Genomic DNA, 10,565 nt, shown 5'->3' with positions numbered 1-10,565 from the left:
GTGAATGTGCAGGGGGCGGCATTGCACAAGCATTTTCACAAAAAATGCTTGTGCAATGTTAATGTCGGCATTTAGCGATGTCGGGCTGAAATGATTCGCTATAGCAAATCATGTCCGCCCGACATTTGGTAAATTGACCCCTTAATGTCAAGGCCAATTTAACCACTGTAACCCCCCTCCCCCCCGAAAAAATAACTTTTTCTTGTTACACTAAGGGCATATATATTAGAATTATTAGGGTTAATTGAATATCAGCACACATATAATAGGTTTCTATTCATGTAACAGTCAAGATATCCTAGATCTGATTACAGCTATGCTCAATTCTTCAGCTGAAAAGCATGGTTTGTCCTTATCTGACTTCAATGTAGACAAACAAGAAGTATAAACTGAATATTAGAAGAAAATGTAAAAATGATGTCAAATACACTATGTAGAAGCAGTTAAAATATATAAAACATTTTCAAGATAGTATAAAACGGCTGAACGTCTCTATCTAGTATAATTTATGTAACCCGTTTGTATGCAAGAACAACTATAAGACATGGTACTGGAATGGCTTGAATGTAAAAACCCTGTAAAACCCTGTGTGACCCACTTCATGGCTCTTCTAATTATCTGAAATACACCCATTGGATATCTCAAAAACTACTTAACTGGTTCACTTTTAATTTTTCCAGTTTTGAAGTGACTGCAAAGTCACATACATAATTCAAATGATTCTGATCCAAAAGTACAAGCATTTGAAAACAAAGATTCATATGACCCCAATTATGCATGAGCCAAAAATGATTATTTTGTCATCATTTCCAATGACAAAGAATCAGCACAACTTGGCACTTTCTGTGTAAACATATAAAACAATACTTCTTAGTTTAAAATATATTTTTTACAGAAGCACTCACTAGGCACCTAAATGTATTTCTATACAAAATTTCATGGCAAAACTATTTAGTTTTTTTTTTATTGGGTTGATGATTGCCAAAAACCTCAATGGGCTATGACTCAATCATTTTAAAAAAATCCTGATTTCTAATTATTGCCAATCACACAATATCAGCCAAACTTGTAAATCCTTTTAAAATGTATAAGAATGTGACCAATCAGGCTTATGACAGAGCAATCTTGTAAATTTTAATAGTAGTTGCAAAGTTTTGACTTTACTTAAATATATATCAACAATGACTGTTCCCTCCATTAAGTTGCCATAATAGAGTGCAATTCACAAAATATGCCTTTTTATTTAGCATTTTATAACTTTATACTACAGCAAATAAACATAAAAGGTGTGAAATTCTATCCCTTAAATAACCTTTGGTGGCGATTGTGTGTCTAGCATGTATGGTATCCATTAACACAAAAGGCAGAATGAATAATACTCTGTCTTAATATTTCATTCATAAAGTAACATCTCTGTAAAGGAAGAAACTTTATAACAATTGGTTCCAATCTACTAAAAACCTCCTCAGTATTCCAGAAATGATGGATTTTTAACAAACACTGATGGTCGTAATTTCTCAGAATTGTAATTTTGAGTTTGATATTTTAATATATTTAAAGCATGTGAGAGACAACATAACATTCTTCCATATACATCACTCTCCTAAGGCAAGAAAAGACCAGTAATGAGAGCAATAAGCCATGCTAAAGAGAAAGAATATTTGACTAAACATGATGAGATAAAGGGATAGAAACTAGAATGCGAAAAATCGAACAGGACAGTAGGAATTATGAAGACTGGCAGCAATATGAAATAAGCAGGAAAAAGGAAGAGATCGGTATAATAAATAAAGAAAATTTGGAAGAGTGAAAGAAATGTCTGTGAGTTAGATGGAAAGAAGTGAAAGAAACCATGGCAGTTAGAAGCAAATAAAGAGACTGTCTTGTAATTTAACACCCAGAATATGCTTCTGCTATGAAATCATTTCATTTTTCGGTTCTTATGACCCATAAAAGTATATACTTTCACAAAGGCATTGTAAACTTTGTAACTAAGCCACTCTGCTTATTTTAGGTTTGCCAGGCCAGAATTTAGACAGCAGCTGATATAATAATATTCTCCAATATCTCATCATCATATAATAGTTGGTATGAGCATGAACAGTAATATACAGACATTCAGGTAAGCTCTGAGTATATCTAATGGCCCTTTTTATATCCAAGCAAAGGTTTGTACAAAGGCATTTACATGCCTGGGGTCCCACTAGCTAATATGTGTACCATATCCAAATTTCAACCAACTTACACAAGTCCAAATGTGATAAAATCAATATTGATTTGACCACAGTATGATAATATTTCCTTGCAATTCAATAAAGAACCATCATCAGTAAATTTTCCTTTTGTGATCAGGGATAGAAAGTCACATGAAATGAAGTCCATACATACAAGTATGACAAGTATGGTGATCCTCCATCCTTGTTTCAGTTTATTTGCAAGATTTTCTTTATAAACAGTTTGCTAAGTTGCCATTTGAAATTCTATTACCAGAAAAATACAAGGTAGGTTGTATCACAGTGAAGCTGCTGTGTGGTCAGTTTTTTAAAAAACAAACCCGTCAGATTTGAAAGCGCCGTGCATCATCGTCAAAAAAACCTTGCTAATTTCTTAGTAACCAACTTGAACTTTTACAGACCATATGAGGCAATCAATTATTCTGCCCTGCTTTTTTTTTTAAATCCAGAAAATATGCTTGTCAGTAGTGAAAGGAGAACTTGCAGCAGCTGTTGAAACGTTAAACGCTTCTAGAAAACAGTTTTTCAAGAACTGTATATAAATTGTTATTAAATAAATGTTTGTGGTATTTGTTAGATTTCCACAAAGCAAACTGATAAAACCATCAAGTTATATCCACCAAAGCTTTCTTCTCATTTAAGTGTATTAAGCACCACACTCCACGAAACATGTGAACATCTGCAGCCATAAAGATACCCTTTAAAATCACTGATGATCAACGATGATTTACTTTTTCAGTGTCTTACTTCCAAAAGAAACATACATCCTGAAATCTGCTGTCTAAACTAACCATCTTCTGAAGCATTAGGAAGCAATTATGGAGGACCACCACTGCCATGATGGTATGTAACACTCCACAACGTACTGCACTCAACCTTACACCATAGTATCCTTGTAGAGAATGCTGATGGGGATTCGGATGGGAGCCGGCTCTATTTGTGAGATTTAAAACAGTCCACGACAAAGAAGACAAGAGATGAGGTGTGGAAAATATACAACCCTTTCTTCAAAACATGGAATGAGGTCTTCACAAACCGGAATGTGATTTTTCTCCCAGGATCTTGCCCTCCTTTTGTCTCAGCATACAGATGACAAGGGCATTACACCCATGTCAAAGTTTCAGATCGGATGGTCAGTGCTGGAAATGATTTGGAGGATACGGCTTGTAGAATATATATCTACCTATATATGTTACTCAATAACCACACAACGAGGCAGATGTTGGGAAAAATACTTGAAAAGCTCAGGAGTGGCACCAGGGCAATTGGTCAATTCCAGTTCTTCCAGGTCCTGCAGCTGAACAAGGCCTGAGAGACCAGTGGTAGTGAGCAAGGGACAACCTAGAACAATAACAAATGAGAAGATTTAATTATGTTTATCTTGGGGCAAAGTTTATTAACATAAAACAAATGATCGTGAAAAAGTAGCACATCAATGTACAGATAATGAAAGATATGTACAGATAATTGAAGATAGTGTACTGCCCCATTCAATAAAACATATTCCTTAACCTCTTGTGTCTTTTTTTGAAGTAGGGACTACCTCACACATTACAGCCTATGGGTTTGACATAGAACATACACATGGTGTCTTGCTGTCAGCTTTGACAGCAAGATCCACAACCCTGGGACAGTAGGCAGCTGCCTTCATATGTTAAGAGAGCACTGATCATGCTCCCTTACCATATATGAAGTGAAGAAAGTTCATCAATTGTTACAGACAGTGACACTGTTTGTAACAATCTTTGTAGTGGTGCTGGAGGAAAAGATGGAGGCGGGTGGGTGGCCCATTGTAGGAAGAGGGAGGGAGGGGCAGATCCCTACATTACTGGAAAATGGTTTTGCAGGGGAGAGGGAGGGATGAATCCATACACTACTGAAAAAGTTCTAGCTAGTAGGGGGAGTTAAGTAACAAAATAAAAAAATACTAGCTGCCAGTAACAAAGATGGTAGGGAACAGTGGAAAGGGTTAGAGAACTGTTTGGAGGGATAAGAGAAGTGGGAAGGTGAGGCAGAATCCTAAACTACATAAAATAAAAAAATAAAATAAAAAATAAAAACCCCTAAACTGCCAGTACTTAAGATGGTGGTGACCAGTGCGGTAGGGAGGGAATAGAGTTGGGAGGGATCGGGTAAGGATCAGGGAGGGTAATCCCTACACTTCAGCAAATATTGTCCTTATCAGCTAACTGATTAACCCCTTCACTGCTGGGTATTTCAGAATTGTGGTGCACATCCACAATTTGCAGCCTTCTAATTCCCAAAAACCAAACCACGCCATTTCTGCCTTTTTTGAATAAAGGGGCTCCTAGAGTAGATTTTACAACCATTTGTCTGATGACTGCAGTAGTTGTGTGCAAATAATTTCAGTGAGAAACCCAAAGTTTGTAAAAAGTTAACTTTGTTGTTTACATGATCACATTTGGCGGCCAGATGGAGGCATGAAATATATGAAAGTGGGCCACCTCTCCTGATCAGACATAGTACAGGTGAGGCTGTAACAGAGATGCAAGGTTCAAAGGGTTAACAAAAGACTTAGTAAACTATTCTAGCTCCTACTTTAGCTCCAGAAAGTACAAAATGCTTTTTATTACCAGCCACTATCTGCATCAATAACTCCCTAGTTAAAACTGGGAGTCCTTGATCCCCCTAATTCCCAGATTAAAATCTAAAAACCCAACTTGGAAAAAATCTATCCATATATGTATATAAAAATACAGAACGAGCCTTCAAACTCGGCAGAAACACAAGTTATGGAGCAGCGTTCTCAAGACCGCTGCTCCATAACCTGTCCAGCCTGCTCTGAGGAGGCGGACAGAGATCACCACAATTCAACCCGATAGAGTATGATCGGGTTAATTGACAACTCCCTGCTGGCGGCCGATTGGCCACGAGTCTGCAGGGGGCAGTGTTGCACCACAGCTTACAAGAGCTGCTGGTGCAAAGCTGAATACAGAGAGCGTATTGCTCTTTGCATTAAGCGAGGTCTATCGGACCTGATCCGCACTGTCAGATCAGGTCCGACAGACCTTTGTTAAATAGGCCTTTTACTGTTAAACCTTACTAATTGTTACCAGTCTCTCAAGTAATGTGAATTCAAATGTTAAGACGAAAGCCAAAAATATAATAAGAAATATTATGACAAAAATGGTGCATTAACAAGATACAGAAAAATATAATAAAATACACATTGCAATACAGTTTAAAAATAAAAAGGATTAACAGAAAGCCTATATACTCTACTCACAAGCCACCAAATGTATACGTTTTCCCACTCAATGATTATTGAGATTTAGATCCTGGGTCACGCATTCAATTTCAGAAAAAATGTTCTACAGCAAATTTCCACTTTTTGTGTAATTTCCCCTCTATATACATGGAAAAAACAGCTCTTAAAGGGACAGTAAAGTCACAATTTCACAATTAGACATTCATGATTTAAATAGAACATACAATTTTAAACAACTTTACAATTGACTTATATTATTTAATTTGCTTCCTTCTTGTTATCCTTTGCTGAAAGGTTTATCTAGGAGAGTTCAGGTTCTAGCTGCTGATTGGTGGCTGTATATATATATATATATATATATATACTGATTGTCATTGGCTCACCAATGTGTTCAGTTACAAACCAGTAGTGCATTGCTGCTCCTTCAACAAATGATACCAAGAGAATGAAACAAATTTGATAATAGAAGTAAACAGGAAAGTTGTTTAAAATTGTATGTTCTACCTAAATCATGAAAGAAAAAAATTTGGGTTTCATGTCCCTTTAGAGAAGGTAAGAGAATCCACCTTGGTTAGAGAAGTTAAGAGAATCTACCTTGGTTAGAGAAGGTAAGATAATCTACCTTGGTTAGAGAAGGTAAGATAATCCACCTTGGTTAGAGAAGGTAAGAGAATCCACCTTGGTTAGAGAAGGTAAGAGAATCTACCTTGGGTAGAGAAGGTAAGATAATCCACCTTGGTTAGAGAAGTTAAGAGAATCTACCTTGGTAAGAGAAGGTAAGAGAATCTACCTTGGTTAGAGAAGGTAAGAGAATCCACCTTGGTTAGAGAAGGTAAGAAAATCCACCTTGGTTAGAGAAGGTAAAAGAATCCACCTTGGTTAGAGAAGGTAAGATAATCCACCTTGGTTAGAGAAGGTAAGAGAATCCACCTTGGTTAGAGAAGGTAAGATAATCCACCCCAGCTTTTATGGCCCTTGCATTCTCAGTTAAACAAAGTTCTGAATTTATTGCATTAGCATAGCTTTTGCACAGGCACAACATTTTTCAGCAAGGTAGCCCAATAAAGTCTTTAGGCCGCACAGAACATTTTGATATCAAATACCATGCATTTTCCATACTTTCCAAGGCATTATTACTTATATATTTCTTTACAAGGCTACTTATCCTGTTAATGACTTCAGATATTTGTACTGGTGGCATACTGTTGTCAATCAACTATGTGAAGTTTAAGAGGCCTATTTATGAAATGTCTGTCGGACCTGATCCGACAGTGCAGATCAGGTCTGACAGACATCGCTGAATGCGGAGAGCAATATGCTCTCTGTATTCAGAATTGCACATGCAGCTCTTGTGAGCTGCTTGTGCAACGCCGCTCCCTGCAGACTTGCGGCCAATGGGCCGCCAGCAGGGGGGTGTCAATCAACCTGATCGTACTCGATCGGGTTGAATTCCGGCGATTCCTGTCAGCCTCATCAGAACAGGCGGACAGGGTTATGGAGCAGCGGTCTTTAGACCGCTGCTTCATAACTGGTGTTTCTGGCGAGCCTGCAGACTCACCAGAAACACGGGCCCTCAAGCTCCGTACGGAGCTTGATAGATAGGCTCCTAAGGCTCTATAAATACCATGGGGTTAGTGATATACACCTCACAAAGAGTGCCCTAAAAATATTTTCTAAGAGAATTCCTAAGTTAAGGTTACAAGGAAATCAACCTCTGCTATGCTGGACAGTGCTGGTTAAATGAAATCTACCTTAAATGGATAAAAAAAACAACATGTCATGATTCAGACAGAGCATGATATTTTAAACACCTTTCTAATTTACTTCTACTATCACATTTTCTTCATTCTCTTAGTATCTTTTGTTGAAAAGCAGAAATATATGCTTAGGAGCCAGCCCATTACTGGAGCACTATATTGCAGCAGTTTTGCAAAAATATACAAAAAGAGAGAAGTGCTCAACCTGGGAACGAACATTAGCATAAAAGCTTGTTCTATGTCTAGTTACCACCCTTGGAGCAGCCTTTTTGCTCAACATGTGCCTTTCACAGAGAACTTTTCTGTAGTATATCAGTCTGATCCTGAGTTAACAATAAAGTCCAGCCCCGAAATACCAGGCAATCTCCCTTTAAACGACAGAAACTGCAATACCCCAGTTGTTTGTTCCTGGTAGAGCAGTCTCTTTGTATGTATTATATTATGATCCTGGGGAGGTCTCCCTATGGGTGATGGGGGAAACCTGACGTGGACTCTTTGCCCAGTGTGCTTAGAGGAATATGGCTGCACCTCACTGATGAGGTCCACAGAAGGCTGAAACGATGGTCTGGGGTTGTCATGTCCCTTGTTCAGAGAAGAATATCCTGGTATTTCGGTGCTGACCATACTTGGCGGGATCAGACTGATATACTTCAGGAAAGTTTTCCTCTGTAAAAAGCACAACTGGGCTAAAAGAGGCTGCTCCTAGGTGTTAAATCACCATAGAACAAACTACTGAGCTGTTGTTCATTCCTGGTAGAGTTCTCTATTTGTATGTAGTTTTGCAAGAATGTTATTCATTTACAAGAGCACTAGATGTATCATGTAGTGCTCCAGACACCTTCCTAGGCATCACCTTCCTAGGTATCATGGGAACAAAGCAAATTTGATAATAGAAACTGTAAACTTTTTTAAATTGTATGCTCTGTCTGAATCACAAAACTTTTTTTATTATTTTCATATACCTTTAAAAATATACATAGTTTTGGGCGTCAGAATTCTGCTATAACAAATGAGAGTTACCCCATTGCATCATTTTAGACAGGTGCAGATAAACACCTAAAAATTATCATAAATAATAAAAAAAAAATTTGGGAGAGATTACGAGTTTTGCGTCATGAGGGGTGCGGTGCTAACTTGCACGTTATTGTCACCGCTAACTTACCTACAGCGCTGGTATTACAGGTTTTTATAAACCCTGCGTTATCAGGCAAAAAGTGAGTGTAGAGCGAAATTGTGCTCCATACCGCACTTCAATACCAGCGCTGCTTAAGTCAGCGGTGAGCTGTTGGACGTGCTCATGCACGATTTCCCCCATAGACATCAATGGGGAGAGCCGGCTGAAAAAAAAGCCTAACACATGCAAAAAAGCAGCGTAAAGCTCCGTAACGCAGCCCCATTGATTCCTATGGGGAAACTAAATTTATATATACACCTAACACCCTAACATGAACCCCGAGTCTAAACACCCCTAATCTTACACTTATTAACCCCTAATATGCCGCCCCGACATTGCCAACACCTACATTATACTTATTAACCCCTAGTCTGCCGCTCCGGACATCGCCGCCACTATAATAAACATATTAACCACTAAACCGCCACACTCCCGCCTCGCAAACACTAGTTAAATATTATAAACCCCTAATCTGCCGCCCCTAACATCACCGACACCTACCTACATTTATTAACCCCTAATCTGCCGCCCCAACGTCGCCGCCACTATACTAAAGTTATTAACCCCTAAACCTGAGTCTAACCCTAACCCTAACACCCCCTAACTTAAATATAATTAAAATAAATCTAAAGAAAACCTACTATTAATAACTAAATAATTCCTATTTAAAACTAAATACTTACCTATAAAATAAACCCTAAGCTAGCTACAATATAACTAATAGTTACATTGTATCTAGCTTAGGGGTTATTTTTATTTTACAGGCAAGTTTGTATTTATTTTAACTAGGTAGAATAGTTACTAAATAGTTATTAACTATTTACTAACTACCTAACTAAAATAAATACAACTTTACCTGTAAAATAAAACATAACCTTAGTTACACTAACACCTAACCTTACACTACAATTAAATTACCTAAATTAAATACAATTACCTAAATTAAATACAAATGCCTAAATTACAAAAAAAAACTAACACTAAATTACACAGAATAAAAAACAAATTACAAGATATTTAAACTAATTACACCTAATCTAATAGCCCTATCAAAATACCCCCACCCCCCCCAACAATAAAAAAAACCCTAGCCAAACCAAACTATCAATAGCCCTTAAAAGGGCCCTTTGCGGGGCATTGCCCCAAAGAAATCAGCTCTTTTACCTGTAAAAAAAATACAAACAACCCCCCCAACAGTAAAACCCACCACCCACACAACCAACCCCCAAATAAAACCCCAACTAAAAAAACCTAAGCTCCCCGTTGCCCTGAAAAGGGCATTTGGATCGGCATTGCCCTTAAAAGGGCATTTAGCTCTATTGCGGCCCAAACCCTAACCTAAAAATAAAACCCACCCAATAAACCCTTAAAAAAACCTAACACTAACCCCCTGAAGATCTTACAGTTTTGAAGAGCCGACATCCATCCTCAACAAAGAAACCGGGAGAAGTCTTCATCCAAGCCAGGAGAAGTGGTCCTCCAGACAGGCAGAAGTCTTCATCCAGATGGCATCTTCTATCTTCATCCGGCTGGCCAGCAGTCTCATAAGCTAAGCGTATTATACTTCTTAGCCAAAAAGAAAGAGAAGTTGCCGAAGCCTTTTGGCCTCTCCTCTGTCCAGAGTAGACAACAAACAAAGCAGATGTTTGACGAAAATCCTTCGTAGCTTGTAAATAAAACTTTAAAGCACGAACCACGTCAAGATTGTGTAATAGACGTTCCTTCTTTGAAGAAGGATTAGGACATAGTGAAGGAACAACAATCTCCTGATTGATATTCTTATTAGATACCACATTAGGAAGAAACCCAGGTTTGGTACGTAACACTACCTTATCTGCATGGAAAATCAGATAAGGGGAATCACATTGTAAAGCAGATAACTTCGAAACTCTTCGAGCCGAGGAGATAGCTACTAAAAACAGAACTTTCCAAGATAAAAGCTAATATCTATGGAATGCAAAGGTTCAAACGGAACCCCTTGAAGAATTTTAAGAACTAAATTTAAACTCCATGGCGGAGCAAAAGGTTTAAACACAGGCTTGATCCTAACTAAAGCCTGACAAAACGCCTGAACGTCTGGAACCTCAGCCAGACGTTTGTGCAAAAGAATAGACAGAGCAGAAATCTGTCCCTTTAAGGAACTAGCTGACAAACCCTTCTCCAATCCTTCT

The 10,565-nt window shown here is 38.0% G+C and overlaps 1 protein-coding gene across 1 annotated transcript in view; it reads right to left on the bottom strand.

The window, feature by feature from the left end:
- Positions 1-1,109: 1,109 nt before the first annotated feature.
- The window catches only part of FBXL16 (F-box and leucine rich repeat protein 16), a 194,386-nt gene continuing 184,930 nt past the window's right edge, over positions 1,110-10,565 (bottom strand). Inside the window, exon 6 of the mRNA XM_053695039.1 lies at positions 1,110-3,575. Coding sequence (XP_053551014.1) covers positions 3,427-3,575 — 149 coding nt within the window. The 3' untranslated portion in view covers positions 1,110-3,426. The remainder of the gene's footprint in view (positions 3,576-10,565) is intronic.

Source organism: Bombina bombina, chromosome 11 (genome assembly GCF_027579735.1).
Source record: "Bombina bombina isolate aBomBom1 chromosome 11, aBomBom1.pri, whole genome shotgun sequence".
NCBI lineage: Eukaryota > Metazoa > Chordata > Amphibia > Anura > Bombinatoridae > Bombina > Bombina bombina.
This window is presented reverse-complemented; position numbering and strand designations above follow the sequence as displayed.